The sequence below is a fragment of the Mercurialis annua genome, linkage group LG3 (assembly GCF_937616625.2).
Source record: "Mercurialis annua linkage group LG3, ddMerAnnu1.2, whole genome shotgun sequence".
Taxonomy (NCBI): domain Eukaryota; kingdom Viridiplantae; phylum Streptophyta; class Magnoliopsida; order Malpighiales; family Euphorbiaceae; genus Mercurialis; species Mercurialis annua.
The window spans coordinates 73,587,950-73,612,188 of record NC_065572.1 but is presented as its reverse complement, the minus strand read 5'-3'; the positions used below and the strand labels follow the sequence as shown (position 1 = coordinate 73,612,188).

Genomic DNA, 24,239 nt, shown 5'->3' with positions numbered 1-24,239 from the left:
TAAGACATTGAGCCCATATGAATAGAGGCCCACGTATGAGCGAACGGTTGGGCTTTAAGCATAACACTGTGAGAATTAGGGTTTTCAAAAAAGGTCGCAGGCTCATATATAAAGAAAGAATAACCTAAAACCTCAGCTTTCTGCAACTCTCCCCTCCAAGAAATGGGTATTTTCAGGGTATGTTATGTTCCATACAAACCCTAACTCTCCTGGTTTGATTTTATTATCTGGCAAAGAAATTTGATTTAATTTTTTGTATTTCGGTGTCTCTGCAGTTTCATCAATACCAGGTGGTCGGTAGAGCGTTGCCTACCGAGTCCGATGAGCAACCAAAGATTTACCGGATGAAGCTCTGGGCCACCAATGAGGTTCGCGCCAAGTCTAAGTTCTGGTAACGCCTTTTATTATGCCTTTAGGGTTTTAAATCATATTTCCGTTGGCTGAATTTAACTAATATATTCTGTGTGAAGGTACTTTTTGAGGAAGCTCAAGAAGGTTAAGAGGAGCAATGGTCAAGTTTTGGCGATAAATGAGGTAAATTTCTACTTCATTTCTATTCAATTTGATTAGTTTTGACCTATTGAGGTAAATATCCTGTTTTGTTTATTTTGTGTGCACAACGATTACTGGGTTGGTCCAATTTGATTGCATATCTCGCAGTGTGAAGATAGTATTGTAGGAGTGAATCTGTTCGATTAAACTATGTAATGATCTAACTTGTTCGATTAATCTATGAAACGATCTAAAATAATACACTGTGATCCCAGAGGCTTCATAATCTGGTCAGTATGGACATTTCTCATTCCTACATGACTCGTTCCCTTGAAGCAATAGTACTTGTGTTGCTTTTTATTTATCTATTCCTCTGCTACTTATTGCCTCTTAGGGTGAAATCTAGAGCAACTACATCATAAGTATGTATCTTTCTTACACAGTTTGTTGACACTGCAGTCTTCTTTTGTTGTAAAATTCTTATTTATCTACTTTATAGTTTCTTCTTGCTGTCTTTGAATATGAGCTTTGTGTGTTCTTTCTTTTTCTAGAATAAAGATTGAATTTAAATTGGACTTTTTAAGAATGTGTCAGTGAACTATAATTTGTGATGCTTCATTATCTGGTCTGTGGATAGAACTGTTCCTACTTGACTCGTTCCCTTGAAGCTAGATTATGTGTGTTGCTTTCATTTTACAAATCTCTAGGCTATTTCATTTTGTTTAGGGAGAATGCTTGAGCAGCTACATTTATTCTTGAATTATTTTAAAGTCACTATACAGCCATTTTTCTTGTTTAGTTTTTGTTTTGCAGATGTTTTTTTATTATTATATGTATGCTGCTGTTGTGCAAAAACATCTGCTGTAGGGAATGATTTTTCCCCATATGTTAATGAGAATTGATCCATATTGTCTTTGTTTTGTAAAATCAAGTGCATCATTGATCCTTAATTTTGGGTTCTTCATTCTGTTAATAGTTAAGTGAATTTGTGTTAACTGATTTATGTTCTTTGCTCATTTTTGTTATATGTTGTATAGATTTATGAGAAGAACCCAACCACAATCAAGAACTATGGTATCTGGCTGAGATACCAAAGTCGAACTGGCTATCACAACATGTATAAGGAATACAGAGATACCACTCTGAATGGCGGAGTTGAGCAGATGTACACCGAGATGGCCTCTCGCCACAGGGTGAGGTTCCCTTGCATCCAGATTATCAAGACAGCTACTATTCCAGCGAAGCTGTGCAAGAGAGAGAGCACAAAGCAGTTTCATAATTCGAAGATTAAGTTCCCTCTGGTGTTTAAGAAGGTTAGGCCACCAACTAGGAAGCTCAAGACCACATACAAGGCTTCCAGACCTAATTTGTTTATGTAATTCGTCTCATGAGTTCAGTGAAAAGAGATCAAAATTCTACTCAGTTTTGGATTTTATATTTGTTGACTTCCTCTTTTCGTTTTTGGATCTTACATTCTATGCTTGGGTATTTAACTTCATGCGGAAATGACTGTTTCTTAAAAATGTTATTTCACTTGTCTACTAAGTTCATTTAACGATGGAGCAAACTTTATACTTGCCTTGGTAATTAATTTCTTGGAGTTCTTCCTCTAGTAAAGTAAATTATTAACTTCACTGTTAATTGTAATTTCTAAAATATGGCTCTCAAAAAATATTTTAAGGCTCGTCAGAGGATGATTGAAATTTGATGGCATTGGTTTGTTGGTAGCTCCTGCTCAACAGGCATGGTTCTATCACAGCAGTGGGATCAAAATAGTAATTGCAGCAAGTCTCAACGGCTAAGCAGTTTGCTCAAAGCAACAGAGGTTGCAAATCTGATTTGGGTCTAGACAGGTCTTAAGCTGAGGCGCTACTACTGTGTAAGCATATCGTTTTATGTCAGATCATTATTCATCAGAAATGATTTGTTAATATTTTGAGTTTTTTTTTATAATTGTTTAGTGCTGTGAATTACAAGTCAGGAACAGGGCTGAAGCTTAGCTGCAAGAATCTATCAGAAGGTGGATTTGATGAAGGAGCAAGTTTTGTGATTAGCAAGGGGAGAAGTCAATATCATCACCTCAGCTTTGTCGCAGAGGGTGCGAAAAGGAATTTTCTTCTTTCGCCGTTATTTAACTTCAGAGATGAATCTTATACTATTTACTTTAACATTCAATCTTAACAAGATTTGGCAAAGAAGACTTGATAAAAACTAGACAGACTCCAATCTTAGTGCAAGAAATAAATTTTGATGGCAACAGTGAATAAATCAAGAGTCTGTTCATAGTCATACCAAGAAAGAAATTGCGAAAAAGACAAGATCAAGTTTCAAGATCATAGGTCTGGTTTTTAGGATAGTTAGTAATGTATTATCATTAATTATTCTTGTGTATCTTTTTAAGATAGATTCAGTGCAGCTGATGTTGTTCTTTATTTGTCAAGAAAAGAATGTTTCAGCATTTGAAATCTGAAAATAAATTGTATTCGTCATCTCTTCTTCTTGTATATGATAAAAAAATCTCTTTTCGAGGGAAATCAAATCACACAATTTTTTTTTTCACTGTCAACTGTGGTAGACGCTCGGCTATTAATCCATCTCCCGTGAAGGCGAGGCTCAAACCCGAGACCTCATCGAGCAACCAAGTAAAATTACAGTTTAAATTAAAATAAACAGAGGAGTCATCACCTGCCCTATGTTCAATCAACATTACAATTAATGAATTAACGTACTACTTGATGACCCTTCTCAATTAAAAGACAATAAATGAAGAAAGAGACAGAACAGTGAGTCTAATTAGAGACCACAGGTAACAGTGTTCAGATATTTTTTTTTTCTAAAATTTTCTGAGAAAGAATGGAAGATGGAAATGAAAACCGTAGATTGGCTCTGTACAAAGCTGCAGTACATGGCCATTGGAATATTGCCAAGACATTTTTTGATGAAGATCCTAATGCACTCACTCTAAAAATTTCTGGTTTTGAAGAAATTGCACTCTATGTCGCGATTACTTCGGGTCACTCCATTGAATTTGTCCGAAACATTGTTGAGTTAATGTCGGAAGAGTTAGTTGGAACAGTGAATAGAGATGGTAATAATCCTCTTCATGCCGCGGCTATGGTCGGAAATTTAGAAGCTGCAAAGATTTTGGTGAAGAAAAATGCAACTTTAACACAAGGAAGAAATGTTCTTAATGCTACACCACTTCATTATGCTGCTACATATGCTCATGAGCAAACAGTTCGCTTCCTTCTTACGGTGACTCGCCATGAGAATCCGAGTCCTTTTTTCGACACAGATGGTGTTCGACTTCTCAATTCACTCATCACCGCGGATTTTTATGGTTAGTTCAAGCCATAACTGAATAATATTTACTCAAATATGACATTTGTGTCTATATGTTTAGTACAGCTGTTGCTGGTAGCTGATAGTTGTCGTTGCTGATAGTAGGCTAGAATTGACGAAATTAAAATCTTAGATTTCTCTGTTTGTAAAAATTTGCAGGCATTGCTCTTGATTTATTGAAACGCTATCCGGATTTAGGGCGTGGAAGAGATCAGTATGGATACACTGCTTTGGACATGTTAGCTAGAAAGCCCCGCGCATTTCCAAGTGGAAGCCGGATTGGATTTTTCGAGTTCTTATTTGACCATTATTGGTGTAGAAATGTATCAATAAAGACAGATTTTGCAGATGATTATGTGGATACTAAAACTATCCCCAAATATGGAGATTTGGAAAATCAAGTTGAGAGTTCAGAAGATTACTACCAAAAGAAATTCAAGCAATTTCCTTTTCTGCAACATATAGAGAAAAAGATGTTGATGCATAAGCAAGCAATGGAGCTTCTCAAACTATTGATTTCTGAAGCTTTAAAGGCTAATGAATCAGAATTATACGGTCTCTTAGGACCTTCCACACAAAATGCTGCTATATTGGGTATTCAGGAATTTGTTGCTGAAGCCATTAAATCGTATCCGTATTTGGTTTGGTTTCGCGACAGAGATGGTTGTACTGTTTTTCTTCTCGCGATAAAACATCGGCAAGAAAAGGTTTTCAATCTTCTATATCAAATAGGTAATCATAAGCATATCATCACATCGTTGAGCGATACAGAGGGCAACAATATGCTGCATTTAGCAGCTAAGTCCAATCCATCAAACAGAATTTCTGGTGCAGCTCTACAAATGCAACGCGAGTTGCAATGGTTTAAGGTAATACGACATATTGTGACATCGAAGAAATGTTATTTATATCTTAAAAATGTTAAAAGTTTATACTAACATTTTCACAAACGTCATCCAAATGTTGAACTAACCAACTTTGTGCAGGAAGTGGAAAAAGTTGTCCAGCCATCCTACAAGGAAATGGAAGACAGGAGCGGAAGAACTCCGCGAGAGCTGTTCACCAAGGATCACGAGAGTTTAGTTTCGCAAGGCGAGAAATGGATGAAGGACACTGCTATGTCTTGTGCCACAGTTGCTGCACTAGTGATCACAGTCGTATTCGCAGCAGCTTTCACTGTACCGGGAGGCAACAACAGCGACCAAGGGATCCCAATTTACTTGAACCAAACAGCTTTCATGATTTTTGCAATATCAGACGCCTTTGGACTCTTTTCTTCATCTACCTCGCTGTTAATGTTTCTAGGCATACTCACATCACGTTATTCCGAAGAAGATTTCCGCAGGGCCTTGCCGATGAGGTTGAGTATTGGTCTCATAACCTTATTCTTTTCAATAGCCTCCATGCTGATAGCCTTCAGTGCAGCTTTTCACTTGGTTTTATTTCATAAAGTGAAATGGATAGCAGTTCCCATTGGCCTACTGGCTTGTGCTCCAGTTACCTTATTTGCACTTCTGCAGTTTCCTCTTCTGCTTGAAATGGTCTGCTCAACATTCGGACATAAAGTTTTCCGCAAACAAAGTGACGAGATTATATTTTAGCCAATAAAGATTCATTTCGCTGCTCCAAGTTCGGGTCGAAGTTTAAAAGAGTTCGAGTTCGTAGTTTTGGACAACCACCACCATAATTTGCCTATTTTATATCAGTTTACACCTTTAACCATCAAAACTGACGTTAAATTGATGTCAGTTTGGGTGTAAACTGACACAAAATTGACAAGCTGTGAGTTTTTTTTCGCTAAAACCACGAATTTGGACTATTTAGGTATTTTTGACCAAAGTTGAAGAGGCGAAATGAAGCTGTATTGATATTTTAGCTTAGTAATGTGATGTTCTAGCTATCTTAAGATAGAGCTATTATATTATGTGTGATGTGTGTACATATATGTAGCCTAAGAAGAATATGGTGTTTATATGAAAAATTTACGTGCTTCCGAAGAACATAATTGCTCATTTATACTAAAGAACCTAAATTTGCATTACAGTACATACAGTTTGAATGATAGTGAGTATGAGAAGTATTGAAGCTGCAATAACAGAAATCACAGCCCAAGGACTGTTAAAATATTGCTCTTTCAGGGTAGCCTTCCATTTGTGCCAAGACTTACCACAATATAAATTAAGATCCTCGACGAGGCCCGATAAGTAGAAGCTTTTATGCGAGACAAAATTTCCTAAGGCGAGGTTGAGAAACACAGCCGATAAGCTGTCGTTATTCCATCTCCCATGTACCAGAATCCCACTCTTTACAAGAATTTCTAAATCCTTCGGATTCTTGACGAGCATAGTGATGAAAGCAATGTAGTCATTAATGTACTTATCTTTACAATGGCATTGCTCAAATGCCTGAAGATTTCTCAGGAAAAACTCTGTTTTTCGAGTTATTCTCAACAATGGAATTTTCAAAACCCCATTGTTGAATTGTATATCGAGCTTTTTTCTACTCGAAGATAACTCGAACTTGACTCCAGCTTGCTGCAACTCAGTTGCAGTAGGTGCATACAATGAGATTGCTTCTTTGGGTTTTTCTTGATCTTCAACCCCCGATTTCGACGGTTTCTGAGAAATCCTGAGAAAATCAACAAAATGAACCACTTCATTGCTTAAATTCTGATTCTCCAAGACATCACGAGTCACCCATAAACCCCATTTACCTTTAAAAAATTCGCGAGTTAGTTTGATCATCGACAATCCCTCTTCTTGAATCCGATTCGATACATCAGAATACTCATACAAATCCTTCAGAATAAAGAAAGGCAGCTGATTTTCAAGCAACAACAAGTCATACCTCACCTCATTTTCCATCCAAGGCCGACTATAAATCCGATCATTACTGCTCCGAAGATTCTGACAACTAAACTTCAGCAGAACCATAATAACAAAAGCAACATCCACCAGAATCATCTTCACCAAGTCCTCACTACTAAATTCTAGTGTTTCTGCATAGCAATTGCGAAATTTCGTTTCTTTCGCCTTGATTCTGTCGACAAAACTCGCGATACTTACATTGGTCAGGTGCAGAAACTCTTGCAGGGACCTTTTTTTGTGCTCCTCCATTTGTTTTAGCTCCGGTTTGCCGTGGTGAATCGGACCAATGGAGACAAGTTGAGGTGTGTAAGCCGTTTCATTTAAGTTACGTAATGCTTTCGGAACTCTGTAGATGCAACACTCTTCGGACAAGGGAGACAAAATTTCTAACTCCTTTTCTATTGAAGTTGATATGTTTTCAATATCAAGAACATGATCCATTGAAGAACCAATTAACTAAATAAGAGATGTTCAAGCTAACTGTTGGCTTCTTTAAAGTCAATGCTAGGTTCAGGTCATTTCAGGTTATGGAGTATAATGCATTTCTTAATTTCAAGTGGATATTTTAAAATAAGAAAGGTGGTTAGAATTTCAAATTAGTCTGCATAATGGAGATAAATAATTAAATAATGATTTGTTCTTTTAGTAAACAGTGATTTATCTTTGTTTGCAGTAGATAAAAAATTATTTAATTGAGATGTAGCTTTCTGAAAAATCACTGAAAGGAAGCATGGGCTAAAGGGTTGAGAGTTTTCTTTAGTTTGGACCATGTTTGGGCCTATTGGACTGAAGGAATCTAGTTAAGATACTTCATGATTCTTTCAAAGTCTTTCAAACACATGATATATTGGGAAAATTAAAAACAATCCATAAAAAAAATTATAAAAATTACATATTTTTCAAAAAATTTACATTTAATATCTTGAAGATTTACAAAAATAAAACAGGGTTTCACTTTTTACGTACAATATCAGAGATGTACATACAATGTTTCAAATATGTATCAAATATATCAAAAATGTATTTTTTATAGTAAAAAAAGTACGTAAATTATGTAATTGTTTTTAATTTTTAGGTAAAATGGAATTTTTTTGACTAAGTATGTATTTTTGTAAATTAAGTGATTTTTAGGATAGTTTTATAGGTATCTATGATATATTGGGGTGTGCAACCGAACAGTAAAATCAAAACGAATCAAAACTAAAGTTATAATTATTTAATGAATACGATTTGGTTTGATTTGTAATTATTTAAAAGTTTGATACTTGGTTTTTTGTTCAGTTTGGACATTTCAAAAACTGATAAAATTAATATGAATATATGCAATTATATTTTTTTCTTTATTTTTTTCTCTAATTATAATTGACATATAAGTTAATACATTTCATACAACATATAAAAATGCTAATATACACATGAATTCTATTCCGATTCACTTTTGTAAATCTAAATTTATAGTCCGGTTCGATTCAATTTAAAAATTGAATAAATTTTATTAGTCGGTTACCGATGAACGGACCTACGCATATCTTTAATTGCACCCATTTTTAAAGGAAATTCTTCTTCCACCATTCCAAGAAAGGAATCACAAAACCCTTTTATCTTCACCTTGCAATCAACTTCTTCTATCTTCGTTGAGAATTTTGTTGCTTTTTCCTGCCAAGAAAAAACAGGTTCAACTTATAACTTATCTCCTTTCACACCCACTTATAATCGGGGATGTAAACCAATTGGATTACTTGCAATTTTTCGTGAAAATGAACTCGAAAGAAAATAAATAGCCATCAATTTACGCAATTCAAATTGAGCTCGAATTTAATTTTGAACCTATTATTGAGCTAAATTTAAATATCAAATGAAGAGATCGTAATGTTCATGAATCTAAACATTTTTTTTACTTGTATAAACTAATAACTTATTTTCTTTCATATATCTAATTTTATGTATATATATCCTTCATATGAATTCAACATTTTATAATACAATTTTTAAGAAATGCATAACATATAGTAACTTTTTTAACAATTATCCGAATTTACTAGCATTGAACTCGGATGGGTTGAATATTGTTTAAATTCAAACACAAACATAAAAATATAAACTCAATCAAACTCGAATTCAAATTCAAATTTAAATAACACAATTAACTCAGTTTTAAATAATTAGGTTGGCTCGGCTCGGCTCGTTTGTACCTCTATTTATAATCTAAAGGTTAATGGGTCATACTTTGATTAATGAGTTGGTGATTTTACAAGGCCATTTCACTTGAATGTAGGCACCGTCGGCAATGGCATCACCGGTGTAAAAATGATGGTTAGGCACCGTTGTCGGGTTGGCCCATATTCTTAATTTAATGCATACCAAATGTCCAGTCCCTATCTCAACTGATGCTTCACGTGTACTGTCTACTTACTCATATTTACTGTACATTAATGCACCATTATTTCCCAATTCCCCGCCTTAATTACTTTCTCCCGTTTCATACATCCATATCCATAAAATAGAACTATAATAAATTAAATAGTACACCTAAAAAGTTGATACGAAATTATTAAATTAGATAATTTTTTCCTATATAAGTTGTACTATGTTTATTTTAGTTCATTATACTACATTAAGAGTATATTTAATGAAACCTTTTGTTTTTAATTAAAGTATAGCTAGATTTATAACATAATTAAGTAAAGAACACCTTCATTTAATTTGAAGAGTAAAATTTTGTATTCATATGATTTGTGATAATGTATTTGAAGAAATTAAAGAAAAGTACAAAAAGCTACTCCTTAATTTTATGTTCGCAACTCAACCCTGCATATAAACATTCTCTTATTATTTTATATATTTTTTTTGAGTCTAATCATTTTCTTAATTAATTGTTATTATAATTTGAATTCATTTATTCCTACGAGCCTTTCCCACCATACTTATAAAAACATGGATTCATTGTGGACGCATATTCCAACAAACTAACGCTGCCTTATTAATGTATATATTATTAATTCTATATTTGTTTCATAATGTAACATAATTTTTAAACTTTAAAATACATATATTTTATTTTTATTCCTATTTTATGCCATAAGTTCATATAAAATCCATAAATTTGAATTGACTAATTGAAATTTTAAATAAATACTAATGAGTTATAGATCAAATGGTGTAAGCTAGCGGAAAACTGTTAATTAGATCGTGAGTTTAATTTCGCTCACAACCGCTCGTCCTCTCTAATTATATATAAAAACTAAATAAATATTATATATTATATAGTAAATAATTATAAAGTATATTTTTAAGTGTGAAATAAATACTTCCTTCGCTCCATAAAAATAAAATAAAAACTGTGCTTTTTTTACTAAACGACAGAATATTTTTATGATATATTTTTACTTTTTTTAAAGTTAATTATTAAAAAATTACTGTATTTAATATTTATATAATGAAATGATAAGGTATTTTGATAATTTACTTTTACTAACATTAAATGTGACAGTTTTATTTTATTTTTATAAAACATTAAAAATGACTTTTTTTTTTTACGAAACTAAGAGTATATAACTTCATAAATTTGTGGGATATGTATAATAAATGGAGCAGTTACAGGTATATAAAATAATAATCCATGAAATTTTATTTGACCAGATTGGCATACAACACCGATTAATGTCAATAATTTTCTAATAGATAACGCATCACTGCATTTCCAAATCATGCAAATTTTTTGCATGAAATCTTTAATTTAATAACTCAAAATACACAAGTGTAATCATATTCTAAAAATAAAAACACACTTTACCGTTACATATTACATATTTTACTACAAAGTACAAACACATTATTCCGGTATATTTCTACCGATGCATCCTCTAGCAAGTTCTAGTTAACGGCTTCCCACAAAGGCAGTCATTAAAAATAAACGACGACGCTTCAAGATGATCAAACGGATTACCCACCGGAATCCTCCCGCAGAGGTGATTATGACTCAGATCCAAGTGTCCGATATACGACGCAGATGACAAAGATTTCGGAATCGGACCCCGGAAATTGTTGTACGATAAATCAAGAACCGTAAAATAAGATCTTGAACTGAAAACGTTTGGTAAATATCCTGAAAATGAATTCTTGCTCAGATTCAAATTGCTGATACCTGAATTGAACAAACTTGCTGGTATTATTCCTGATAACCTGTTAGCATCAAGATTTAGCGTTGCAAGAACTGCCATGTTACCCAAAGAAGCTGGAATCGGTCCTGATAATTGATTCTGAGAGAGATCAAGATCGGCGAGACGGTAGATTCTTGAAATGGAACTGGGAATTAATCCGCTGATGGAGTTGCTGCTGAACAATGCACGGCTCAGCATTGTGAGACGGTGGAAATCCGTCGGAAGTGGACCGGAGATTCTGTTGTTACGTAAATCAAGATGCATTAAGCTTGAAAGATTCGTTAAAGAACGTGGGATTTCGCCGGATAATTGATTGTCAGCAACGTTCAACACAGTCAGCCTGTGTAACCGTCCGATATCGGCGGGAAGATCGCCGGACAGCTTGTTTCCGATTAAGTCAAGAATACGTAAAAACGGAAGGGAAGTTATACAACGTGGGATCTCACCGGTGATGCCTTTCCAGTCAGCGATTGTAAGACTGGAGAGACGCTCGAGTTTACATATAGCAGGTGAGATTGTACCGGACATGTAACCGGACCGGGGACGTTTCCCGAACATGGGCTCTTCGGATTCTCCTCGTAGGTTTATGTCTGCTACACGGTGGATTTCTGGGTCGCAACTGACGCCGTACCATTTGTTACAGCAGTCAAGTCCTGTCCAGGATTTGAAGATTCCTAAGTATTGGTCGTGGAGATCTGCCTTGAAAGCGAGTAGAGCGGCTCTGTCGGACGGTGGACAGCTTGTGACTACTGTAGAACAAGCGGCTAATAGTACTGTAATGAGGGTAATGTATAAGAAGGTGGCCATGGCCATGGTTTTGGCTGAGTTTATTGAGTTAAGAAGCGAGTTGGAAAGTGATCAGAACTCAGTTTTGAGTGTGAGTTCGGTTTCGATGGGTCTACGTTGGAAATGGGAAGTGAAGAAGCATGTGCAGGACCTGACATCGTCCTTGTGTTATATATATAGCCGTTGAAATGTTTCAGTGACTGTTTTGCCCTTAAGTTTATGGTTCCTCGAATTTTCCTTGCTGTATTATTTTCACAATCTTGATGGAAAAAATCTGATTTTTATTGTTTTGAGGCTATGCATATATTAAAATATTAATACGCATGTTCATGAACATTATTTGTTAGCACATGATGATGAAATGTATGTGTACCTAATTAAAATTGTTGAGCTAGCAAGATTTGTAATTGAGACACTAAACTGAACATTAAAATCTCCTATAAGCCACTACAGGGTTTAAACCATACTAACCGCAGTTTAAACATATATTTCAGGAATATGGACCACATTTTCTATATTTAAAGAGATGAATTTCCCAGTAGCTTTTGTAAACAATTAAGGATATGGTGCAAAATTGGAGGAGCTGCACCTTAATAATTGAGCCTATGATCATCAGCAGATGGGGAACGGATAAGCTCTCTGCTAGCTGTGACCAGCACTACGTACGTGGCGTTTTTATGCCCATCAAAGATAAGTAGGAGAATTTTAGCTTGTTACTATTATTGAAATTATTTCATACAACGTATTTGTTTAAAACAAACAAACTAATCGAGTCTAAATTATAAACTTTGCGAGTCTAATCAGACTTTTTCATCAGTTGTCAAATATTCTAGGTTTAATTTATTATTGATGTTGCATAATGTAATCTATATCTATATCTATACTATATATAAAAGCACGGATAGAGGGGGGACAGACAAATTTACTGAATAATCCTTTTTAATTTACTACTAAATAAAAGTTTTATTATCATTAACTAATTAATTATTTAATTAATCACTATTATAATTAAAGTGTAAATTAGAATAGATAGCTAAATTACCTCCAATTTAATTTTTAGTATGGAAAAAATAACTATATTGTCTCCAAATTAGTAGGAATGCCTATCTTTTAGTTTGATTGAACTACAAAATTAAAATACTATATTTGGTCAATATAATATTATTTAAATTTCTATCTTATTATTTTTAAAGATATTATTAATAAAATTAAGTTAATTATTTAATTATGGTTATTATAAAACCAAAAGAAGAATAAATTCAGTATGAAAAAAAAATTAATAATCGAATATATTATATTTACTTTTATAAAAATTCTTAACTAATTTAATATTAATTATAAATAAAAATTGATATAATTATAACAAATTTACTAATATGTTCATTGACGAGTTACGTTACGAGCCACGTGCATAGCACGTAATGCGAAACTAGTATACTATAATGTGTATACATGAACGTATAATATTATGACAGATCTGCTTTTAAAGGAGTCGTTGCCTCGTTGGTATATCTAATTAAAAAAAATGGATCTACCTGGTAATAGATATAAAGATTGTGACATATCTAAAAAACGAGTTATAATTGTAGATAAATAAATTTATTTTGTCTATTTATAATTCTAAGAGATGTTGTAACAAAAAAGTTCAATCATAAAAAAATGACCTTTTTTCTTTTTTAATTTATGGTCCAAATTTTTAGCCTATTTTTAATTTTAATTTTAATTCTAACAATTTATTTAAATTAGAATGGAAAAGGTTCAAACATGTCATTCATGTTTGGATTTTTTTTGTTAAAATGGAAAATTGAAACAAATATATTCGAATTTTTCTCCACTCTAATTTGAACAAATGACTGTAGTTGAAAAATTAGTTAAAATTAAAAAAAATGGAAATTAAAATTAAAATTATAAACAAAAAGTCAAAAAAATTGAAAGTTTTTGGATGGTTAAGTGTAACAAAAATAAATTATAGAATTAAGCAATGATGATTTAATTTTGCATACATTCATTTATTTTTCAACTTCCTGGTATAGCATAGGGGTGTAACTGAGTCAATCTCGCTCGCGAGCTACGCGAAACCCGACTCGATAAAGCTGACTCGAACTCGAATTTTTAAGGCTCGTTTAATAAACGAGTCAATCTCAATCTTAGTGATACTCGACTCGAAAGCTCGCGAGTAAGCTCGTTTATATATTTCTATGCTAATTTGATATGATATTATTTAATTTTGAACCTTAAATATCTAATTCATATATCTTTCATTAAGAAATATGCATAAAATAGGTAATATAAATTTATTTATATATAAAAATAAATATAGTATTTAAATTTTTATTAAATTTTTATTTTTTATTGAAATTTATTAAATAATAATAAGACTCGATTAAACTCGTTAAGCTCGCGAGTTTTCGATAAACTCGATAAATACTCGATAAATTAACTCGAAACTCGACTCGAAATTAAACGAGTCAATCTCAATCTTCTCAGTACTCGACTCAGCTCGACTCGGTTACACCCCTAAGCATATATTTGCTACTTAGGAATAGATGTGTTTGAGCTTTATTTAGTAGTATTACTATAAAAACAGTTAACTGTACTATTATGCAGATTTGGATGACTGCCTGCAAATTAATTAGTTGAAAATTACATAAATCTGACTAACTATCAACACCCTCTTCAAGTTGTAGATCCATACCCAAGATTAGGACAAAGTTCTGTCAATTGTATTAGTGTCCATGAGATGTCATAACTAAATCTTTGTCTCCCAAGTTGGGCTCATCATAATGTAATTATATAATTAAATTGCACACTAGTTTTAAAATAATCTTGTCCATTACTTAAACAAATAGCAGCAGGGCATTGTATTCAAAATTATAAAAAAATATTGGCTAACTGTTTAGTTTTTAGATTTGATGAATTGATTATTTAATTTAATATCAAAGTTTCTGAAAATTTAAGGCCAAATGTATTTGATAAATTAAATGTATAAGATAAATACGCGTTTATTTACGTTTCAAACTTAATCAAACATCAAAAATTAATATATTAAAAATAACTATAAAATTATAATTCAAATTTACCTAACAATCTAAGTAAATTAATTATTTGATACAAAAAAAATCAAATGATCTACATCCTTCATTTGCCCATCCTTATCTTGACACTATTAGAACTGGTCCAGTTAAGTTGAAGATTATAGGAGTGGGACATTGAGATTTTGGAAGTAAATCAAAGTGAGGACAATCACATTTTTGTCCATGTTCTCACCATACCAAACCATTTTAGACAAAAATCTGTATCATTATCATCCAATTTTGCATTGTATTTCTTTTGGCTTTTCCACATGATTTGTTCTTGGAAGAAGATTAAAAAGTTAATTTATCTTTCTGTTGATATGCACAAGTGTCTCTTTCAATTAAAACCTAATTTAGTAGATCATCAATTCTTAATTAGATCTAATGAAGGGAAAGCTAATTTATCTTCTATTTTTCTGTGTGAACTTTTTTATATTAATGTTAAAATGTATTAAATAAATATTTTTAGCTATTTTTCAGTTATTGTAAATACAAAAATAACTTTCATTCTACTTAAATTTTCAGTCTACTAGTTAATAAATGACGCATTGTGTGCACAATGATACCCTTATATATGGTTTAAAATATCAAATTATATCTGCAAATTTGAAAATTATCTTTGGTCTAATTGATAGTTTGATATCGGAAAATTAGTAAAAATATTCAAAAAAAGAAAGAAAGTGGATACTCAAATATAACACTTAAAAAGTCCATACATGTACAATTGGTGTAACTATCGCGACTTTAAAAGATTAAGATTAATTTTTTTCCCAAATGTTTTTCCACATTTGAAAATGATTTTTTTGCGGAAAGATAGAATCTCATTGATAATAAGATCAATTATTAAAAATTTCAAACCCAATCACGGTATTAGACTAAATAACTACAGTCCAATGATTTACATTTGAGATATCTAGTAGTCGATTTTGTTGGTTGATCCGCTAATTGCGAACATTATCAAATGATCCACAATTTGGAATATATGTTACAAAAATTTCATAATTAAAGAAGAACATAATTCATATGGCATATGGGAGAGATAACTAATATGATTGTTTGATTAATTGAAAGAGAGTCGTTGAAAACTAGTAAATTCACAATTGCAGTAAATTTAATGCTAAAAAAAGATCCGACAGGCCAAGTGATTTGTTTGCTGTTTTGAGTATTGGAAGGCAGATGAAGACAAGTGACATTAGAAGTAACCTTATCCACATTTTTCTTGCAGTAAATTAGTACAAAAAAATCAACTTTAAAGTTTTTCAAGGAAAAAAGAAAATATGATGTGATCATGATAGGTGTCGGTCTTGTAATAGATTAATAATAAAGGGATGCCTGAAAATCTGGTCGTTGGAAATGCATAATTATAATTTTGTGACTAAAAAACGGGAAAATAAGTTAAATTTTCCTAGGATTGTGGTGATGAATTATATACAAAGTTATGGAAATTAATACAAAATCTTCAAAATATATAAACTATGCATGTGGTACATGTGCTAGAGGGTCCAACCAGTAATGAGAAAAAACTTTTGCATTTTTAATGAATCTCATACCTGTCATTTGATAAGACAATCAGTCCAAGGGTTTTCAACATGAGTTCATTTTACCCACTCAATTTAACATAATATATTAATTAACTTAAATATAACTTCATAATTTTAGATAAAAATAATCACAAATCAATTAATTTGTCTCATTTTACCCCCTTAATTAAGGTGGTAAAAAAGAATTGGAGCGACGGTATTAAAGTGGCAACAAACTATTGGACTATTTGGAGTTGAAGAGGTAAAATGAAGCAAAATGACTAATTTAAAAGTATTTTTGCTCAAAACACCTATTTTAATGGTGTTTTTGTTCAAAATCGCAAACTTGACCTTATTTGATCTTTTATTCTAAGTTGAAGGGGTAACATGAACCTTGATTGAAGGATTTTTAAATTTTTATCGTGACAATAATTTATTTATTTTTATTATTGGAACGAAAAAAATTGTGTTTATGAAAAACATTAAACCTACGACCTCGCAAAATTCTACCGACGCACATCTTATTTTGACCAACAGCGCATCGGTTCAAATTTATAGACCGTAATCTCCATATTATATATATAGTCAAGATCAATTAAGTAAACAAATTATATTTCGTTTCATTTTTAACTTACCTTTTGTATAAATTATTTTACTCATCCATAATATAGTTACGATCAAATCGATATAAATATTTCAAAAACTAAGTTAAAAAATTTATTTCGTTAACTTTACGCGTCTAGATAATTATATCCAAAAAATTAAAAAAAATAGTAAATACAATACAGCCCAATATAATAAGTTATTTTTACGATGAATAAATAAATAGTTTAAAAACTTATAATGATAAATTTTCTCTAATAACAACATATGATTCATAACATTAGATAGATGATTTTTTTATCAATAGTAGATTAATATAAATCGCTATCTTATTATTTAATATTTTTTATACAAAGGAGACTGGCCATAGTCAGAGAGAAACTAAAGAGATCTACACATACGGGGTAGCGAAACTCCCGCATTATCATCATATAGAAATGCTAACATGCATAGTGAAGAAGACATTGAGATCTAATTCCTGATAAAGGTCATGATTGGTCATTCTGTCAGCGCAACGATTTCCTTCTCTGTAAATATGTTGAATAATAACATGTCAATTCTGTTTCAGAAGACTTTTGATATCCTTCACCAAACTCGTATTGGCATTGATCGGGCTATCATCCTTAAGTATAATCTCAACTGCAAATTTGCTATTTATTTCGAGAATTATATCTCTGAACCTCTATTTCGAGCAATTTCCGGACCATTGTATACTCCCCATTATTCAGTTTGAAATATGGAGCAGTAACCAATGAACCTACTATAGCCAAAGCTCCAATCTCCATTATTATTTCTTACAACTCCGCTAGAAGCTGCAATATTCTTCGGAGGCTGAAAAGCCCCGAGTTGATTTTCAAAACAGTCGGGTGAGAGGGCTCCAACCAATGAGATTGTTGGAACTATAAATAGCTAATTTTATGCTACATTTGTGTTGGTATGGCGCACGAATGCTCCTAAACTTTATTTTGATCGTTAATTTTCACCTTTTCTGGCATATAAGAGTGTTGTGAGAATTTTGTTTACCACTAAACAAATATATTAATTAATATATATTTGGTTAATTTATTTGATATATGGTTTGTTAATTGGATACTTGGGTTATTCGATGTATATTTTTCTGTCTATGTGATTTATAATCATAATACTATTTTGTAAATGCGAACTTACTCAGTATTTCCAAAAATACTGACCCCATCACAGTGTTTCTTTTCAGGTTTAAGTTTATTTGAAGTGATCGAGCTTCCATTCTTTTTCTGAAAGTCTCAGTTTATGCTGCGTGGGAAGATTTAGTTCCTTTCTAGAGCTGCAATAGTCGATAGTAGTAGAGTTAGTTTGTACTCAACGCTTTATATAATTTGTATACCCTGATGTTTATTTTAATCGAATAAAGTTTTTGAAAATATGGTTTTTATGAATAGTGTTTTGTCTATTTATGGATTTGGCAAAAGTTCTTCATAGTTATAGACTTGTTACGGATTCCGGAGCTACTACTTCCGTTCCCTAGCGTCGGTCTCGATCTAAGAATTTGGGTCGTGACATGTATATTCCGACTTTGAATGGAATGTTTTTTAAAAATGGCTCCCTTCAATATCAAATTCTCTCCATTTTCCTCAAGTCCGCTTAAATTTTTAACATCTAAGCAAAATGATATTTAATTCCCCATATTTTTACCATTTTATTTAGGTGTCAAACATTTAAGTGGACTTAAGAAAAATAGAGGGAATTCTACATTTGAGGTGATCCACTCTCTTTTTTGAACATCAATCGTTATTCAAAATTTAACCTTTTCTATGAAATGTTAATATTTTATTAATAGAATAATTATAATTACAAGAATAAGTAATTTCTCAACAAACTAAATGAGTCAGTTTAAAAACATGATGATATCGCAAATACTGTCATATAAAAGGACTTATTCAGTTTGTCTAACCACCAAATGTGCCACTGTATCATAATAATATTGTATATAAGAATAATTATCACTCGACCAATTTTGTCATCACTAAGAAAAAAACTTTCTTGCTTTATCTTGTGAGTAACAACTCCTCCATCAATGTCCAAAATCGCAGTGCTTCAACCACAATTAACAAACGTCAGATTTCAGCCATAATAAAAATATTTTGCAATCAACAATCTATAAACTTAAAAAATATAAATCTTAAAAAAATATTTAAGTGTAGATCAAAACTGTTCATTTTAAAATGAACACTTTAGATCAAAAAGGTATAATTTTAATCAAATTAATCTATACCGTTTATTTTACTATGAATGGTATAGATCGTGAACATCACCCCTTCAAATTTAAATGAACTTGAGAAAGTTTCATTTCAATTTATATTTAATGACTGAATTTACAGCTTTTGTCAATCTTTTTTAAAAAATGTTCATCTCTACAATTTTTAGTAACATTAGTGTAAGATTTAATCTTTGACAAAGAAAAATTTATACACTTTCTTAGTATTCAAAAACGTCGTAGGTCCTAGCTGGGGGAGTCAGCAGCAGGAAATCTGGAGGTTAGTGTGACCAAGAAATTAATTGAAAATTATACATGTATGCAGATGACCATGGCACTAAATGAGGAATCTCATTTTTCTGTTTCATGACGCGAGTTGTCCCTTAATTATAAATTATAAATTATAAATTATAAATCATAACCATAATCCCTAAATTAGAGGAGAACTAATTTGCAATCTGTGCATGTGCCTTTTTATGACAAACATCTTATTATTTGATCTAAATCCCATCTAATCACTAACCACAAATTCTTGTCAGTCTAATCAAATCTGAGACAGCCAACCAAATCATAACACAATTTTAGAATACTATTAATTTTATTATCGAAGTATCAGATTCTTAAACAGTGACCAAATTAAATTTTATGGAGCCAACTTTTGAGATGCTTATATTCAGCTTGCTAAATGGATTTATGTTCAGTTTATATATGTTCGAGCTTTGAACAAAATGTCATATTCATTTAAAATTTATAACGTTCATGTCGACCTGTATTTATTCGTTTAGGTAATGGATAAAAAATCACTAGCAGATTTCATATATGAATTAGTTCGCGGATGTATAATCGAGCTTATATACGAGTTAGTTTGTGCATTCTTTATCAAGGCCATATGGTGCCAGTTCGCAAATTTTTAATCGTGCTCATATATGAATCTGTTCACGAACTATTAAACAAGTTTATATATGAGTTGTTTGTATACATAAACGATCAAAACGAACATTAGTGTGTTCAAACTCGGCTCATTTTACTAAATGAATATAAAGTTCAGCTCAACTTTGGTATTTTTAGGATATAAATGAAGATGGTCTATCACTTATCGAGTTGAATACCGCACCGTTTATGAGCAGCTCGGTTCATTTACAATCCATAAATTCTGTCAATTATCAACTGCGTTTCAGGTAACTATGGGCCGGCCAATAACCATCAAAATGTTGGACTTCAATCAGCTCGACTATTCCCAATAGGGGTGGGCAAAAAAACCGGACAAACCGATTAACCGAACCGAAACCGGAAATTCGAACCGGAAAATGTGGTTAACCGGTCCAACGGTTTAGGTTTAGGTTTTGATTTTTAGTTTTCATGGTTAATGGTTTAGGTTTAGGTTTTGGATTTCTAAAAACCGTGGTTAATCGGTTAACCGGTTTATATATATATTCATATATTTTTAATAATTAATAAGATATATTTTATGATCTGTAAAATAATATGGATTTTATAATATACACAATAAAATCTAATTATAAAAATATATTGACATATATTTTATTTAGGAATATTTATATATTTTAGAAGAATTTATATATGAAAATATTTTAAAAGAAATTTTTTTTTCCTTATTAAAATATTTACTTAACAGAAATAGGAATATTTAAGTATATAAATAGTAGAAAGTGGACGTGAACAACACTACAAACAATTCAAAAAATACAAACCTAGCTTTAATATTACTCATAAATTATTTATAAATAATAATAGTTTTAAATATTTGAATTGACTTAACTATTCATAAGATAGTTTAGATTTATATTTTTAATATAATTTGAATTTTTACAGTTTTTTTTTGCTTGCTAAAAAATCAAATAGAATTAAAATTTTATCTTTTTTGTCTTTAATTTTTCTAATGGTTATATGGTTAAAAACCGTAAAACCGAAAAACCGAACCGTTTTTTATGGTTAACCGATTTACCGGTTAACCGTTTAAAATTTTAGGTTTAGGTTTTTAATTTTAAAAACCGTATTACAATGGACCGGTTTACAAATTGCCCTCATGGACCGGTTAACCGGTCCATGCCCACCCCTAATTCCCAATGGGAATATTGAAGCTGGGCTGGCACCAAAAAGTTTGGATCTTAAAATACTCAAAGCTAATGGACAGCCCATAGACAATGGATACTTTTATGGGCTTATTACAATTTTTGACCTTTTATTTTCTCTTACAAAAGCATTTCTTTTTTCTAAAAAGATTCGGGCAATGACATAGTAATTTACAACTTTAGGATAAAAATAGGATACCATAATAAGTTAATAACCAATCTAAGGAGAAATATAGACTCAGTCCACCATATCATCCGTAAACTAAACCAATCATATTATAACACCTCATTAAAATGAGGGTATTTTTATAATATCATTATTTAAAAGTGTATGCAAATAACAAACGAAATTACAAAAATATCCTCATTTTAATAAAATGTTATGATATAATTGGCTCAGTTCACGGATAACATGTTAGACAGAGTCTACATATTTATCTTAGCCATATTTGGAAAAAGGGTACAACATTATTGTTGGGGCATCTTTGAGGGAGATTATAATTCAATGATGCAAAAATCTCACTTTTTTTCTTTTTGGGGAATGTAAGAATCCCACTTAATGAGTACTTATTTTTATCATTTAGGGAAAGCAGATATTTTAGGGTTTGTAGAAAACCGAACGCACGTACTATTTGAACTATATCTCACTTTACTGGTATTAAAAATGAAAAATGAGTTACATTATTTTATTTTTGAGTAATTTTGTAATAAAATTTTCAAATTATTTCAAATTTGTATCATTTTACTGGTATCAAACTTTGAATTTTTTTTAGATTGAACTTATTATTTTAATATTTTTTGTATAAAATTATTATAGTTATTATTTTTTACATTTAAATAAAAACATATTGATAAAAAAAATTTATAGTTAAAGATCAAACGATAAAAAAGTTTTTTTTTTAGTTTAAGGATAGAGTACAATAATGAAATTTTATCAAAGTTGGATTTATATTTTATTCATAATTAAAATAATTAGATATTTAAAGAACAAAATTATTATTTATTGCTTCTTTGAATTTATCAATAAAATATTAATTCGATCGAAATAAAAAATTGAATTAAATACAAAACCATCTTAAAAATAACTTAAATAGAAATACGCTCTTAGTTAAAAAAATGAATTTTATCTTAAAAATATTTTTTTTTTACATTTTACATATTTATTTTTTACTACAAAAAGTATACAGTAGATACATTTTCGATACATCTTTATCAAATAACATATAAAACAAAAAAAATTAGATGATGAGTGAAAACTATTTAGATAATAAATTTAAAAAAATTGAAAGAACATACTTTTGAAAATTTTGATCCTTTTTAAATATTGCTATAATTTTTTCTAAAATATTTCCAATAAAATATGAATAACTTGATGGATTTTTCTCTCATCTAATCAAACTAGTGGGCCTCTCTATGGCTTTAGGAAAATCAGTGGGGCCTTATTAAATGGGAAATGAGGACAAGTTTAACAATCATTAATGTTCATATCAGAAAAAACATTGTTTTTCACTTTTGAAAATTCAAGAAAGAATATTATCTTATGAGAAAGAATATCTTATAGAGGAAATAAATCAAATCTTTTTTCTTTCATTGTAAAATGGGAGCTAAGAGAAACAAAGGCAAAAAGGGACCTTTTTGTCTCAAAATGGAATTGAAATTTCATTTGGGGGAAATATTCTAAAATAGTTGGGTTTGGGCCATTTGGCAATTTAGAAGAATCTATGACCAGTCGTGTGATTTGCATATATTGTATCGAATTTTACCACTCACCTCTCCATTCTGCGAATCTTTCACCTCATATCTAGGTGAGCAAACCAACCTAATAAATTAAATTAAATTAATCAAATTATTAATATTAATTAAAATTAATTAATTGAAATTTTTAATAATTGAAATTAAACTGAGTGAGTTAATTAAGTAGTTTATGTAAACCGATAAACATATAAGAAATAATAATAAACCCATAATCTATGTAATATTTAATTAAAAATCAATTAATTAAAATTTTAAAATTAATCATAATTGAATTAATTTTTTATTAATTAAACCACTTTAACTAAGATTTATTATTAAATCAGATCATTTAAATTTATTGATTTAGTCTAATTTGCTGAATGATCACTCTAATCTTATATTGTACATTTGTTTCAATTAGATTGCACTTACACAATCATATTATTATGAGAACAAAATTATAGTGTTTCAGTTTTTCTAAATCTGCTGTTTTCAAGTCTTAAATTTTTGTATCAGTGTTTCTGTTTCTTATTTCCAACCGTTTTACTTAAATTTAGAAGTCAAATTATAAAGAGTGATAATTGTGTATGTTTGTCTATAGATATTTTGAAGAAAATACTCATTCGATGCATTTTAAAATACTAGTGTCGCTTTACGTGTTTCACACGTGGCTCGTAGTGTGATTCATCAAAATATTATATTTATATTTAATTGATGATTATTTTTGTACTTATAAATTGTATTTAAGTATAAAATATTAAATAACTATTAAAATAGTAGAAATAATAATTAAATTATTAATTTATTAGAAGTAATTTATCTTAATTAGACTTATAGATGATTAAATAATAAATAAAATAATAATTATTAAATATTAAAGTAGTCAATTTTAGTTAGTATTTTAAAATATTTTAATTATTTTTAATAGAAAGAAAAAAATACAATGTCCAATTTAATGTCCTCCTAATTTATTGTTTAGATGAATATGTCCTTTTAAAATTTGATAGTGATATATTAAATAAAAGAAATAGACAATGTGATTAATTTTAATTTGGTTTGTATGATACCTTTATCCTTTTTTGAATTATGTTTTGTTTTATGTAAAACCTATAAAATTCTGGTTAATAATTTATCATGTACACTTTTTAGTATATAGTAATCAATTTATAGGTCTAATTCGTTTATTCTCAACAACAAAAAAATGGTCCAATTCGTTTTTATATTGCAGGAGCATCTTTAACATTATTTCGTAGGTTTAATATGCATAAAAGACTCTTACGGAGTTTCAAGTGGCCATATTTCTAGTGGTTATATTTCTAGTATCCAAATTGAACT

The 24,239-nt window shown here is 30.6% G+C and overlaps 4 protein-coding genes across 4 annotated transcripts; 2 read left to right on the top strand and 2 right to left on the bottom strand.

Annotated features, from left to right (window-relative positions):
• The first annotated feature begins 74 nt into the window (after nt 1-74).
• On the top strand, nt 75-2,047 carry LOC126674234 (60S ribosomal protein L18a-2). The gene is made up of 4 exons (XM_050368651.2): nt 75-177; nt 276-391; nt 471-534; nt 1,530-2,047. The coding sequence occupies exons 1-4, from the start codon at nt 163-165 to the stop codon at nt 1,869-1,871; spliced, it is 537 nt and encodes a 178-aa protein (XP_050224608.1). The 5' UTR covers nt 75-162; the 3' UTR covers nt 1,872-2,047.
• Nucleotides 2,048-3,276: 1,229 nt separating this feature from the next.
• On the top strand, nt 3,277-5,880 carry LOC126674231 (protein ACCELERATED CELL DEATH 6-like). Its single transcript, XM_050368649.2, has 3 exons — nt 3,277-3,832; nt 3,994-4,703; nt 4,821-5,880. The coding sequence occupies exons 1-3, from the start codon at nt 3,346-3,348 to the stop codon at nt 5,433-5,435; spliced, it is 1,812 nt and encodes a 603-aa protein (XP_050224606.1). The 5' UTR covers nt 3,277-3,345; the 3' UTR covers nt 5,436-5,880.
• LOC126674233 (UPF0481 protein At3g47200-like) lies at nt 5,825-7,248 on the bottom strand. Its single transcript, XM_050368650.2, has one exon. It carries the CDS (start codon nt 7,140-7,142, stop codon nt 5,862-5,864), a length of 1,281 nt encoding a protein of 426 aa, XP_050224607.1. The 5' UTR covers nt 7,143-7,248; the 3' UTR covers nt 5,825-5,861.
• A 3,150-nt stretch (nt 7,249-10,398) lies between these two features.
• On the bottom strand, nt 10,399-11,803 carry LOC126674816 (DNA damage-repair/toleration protein DRT100). Its single transcript, XM_050369333.2, has one exon. It carries the CDS (start codon nt 11,672-11,674, stop codon nt 10,565-10,567), a length of 1,110 nt encoding a protein of 369 aa, XP_050225290.1. The 5' UTR covers nt 11,675-11,803; the 3' UTR covers nt 10,399-10,564.
• Nucleotides 11,804-24,239: the final 12,436 nt, after the last annotated feature.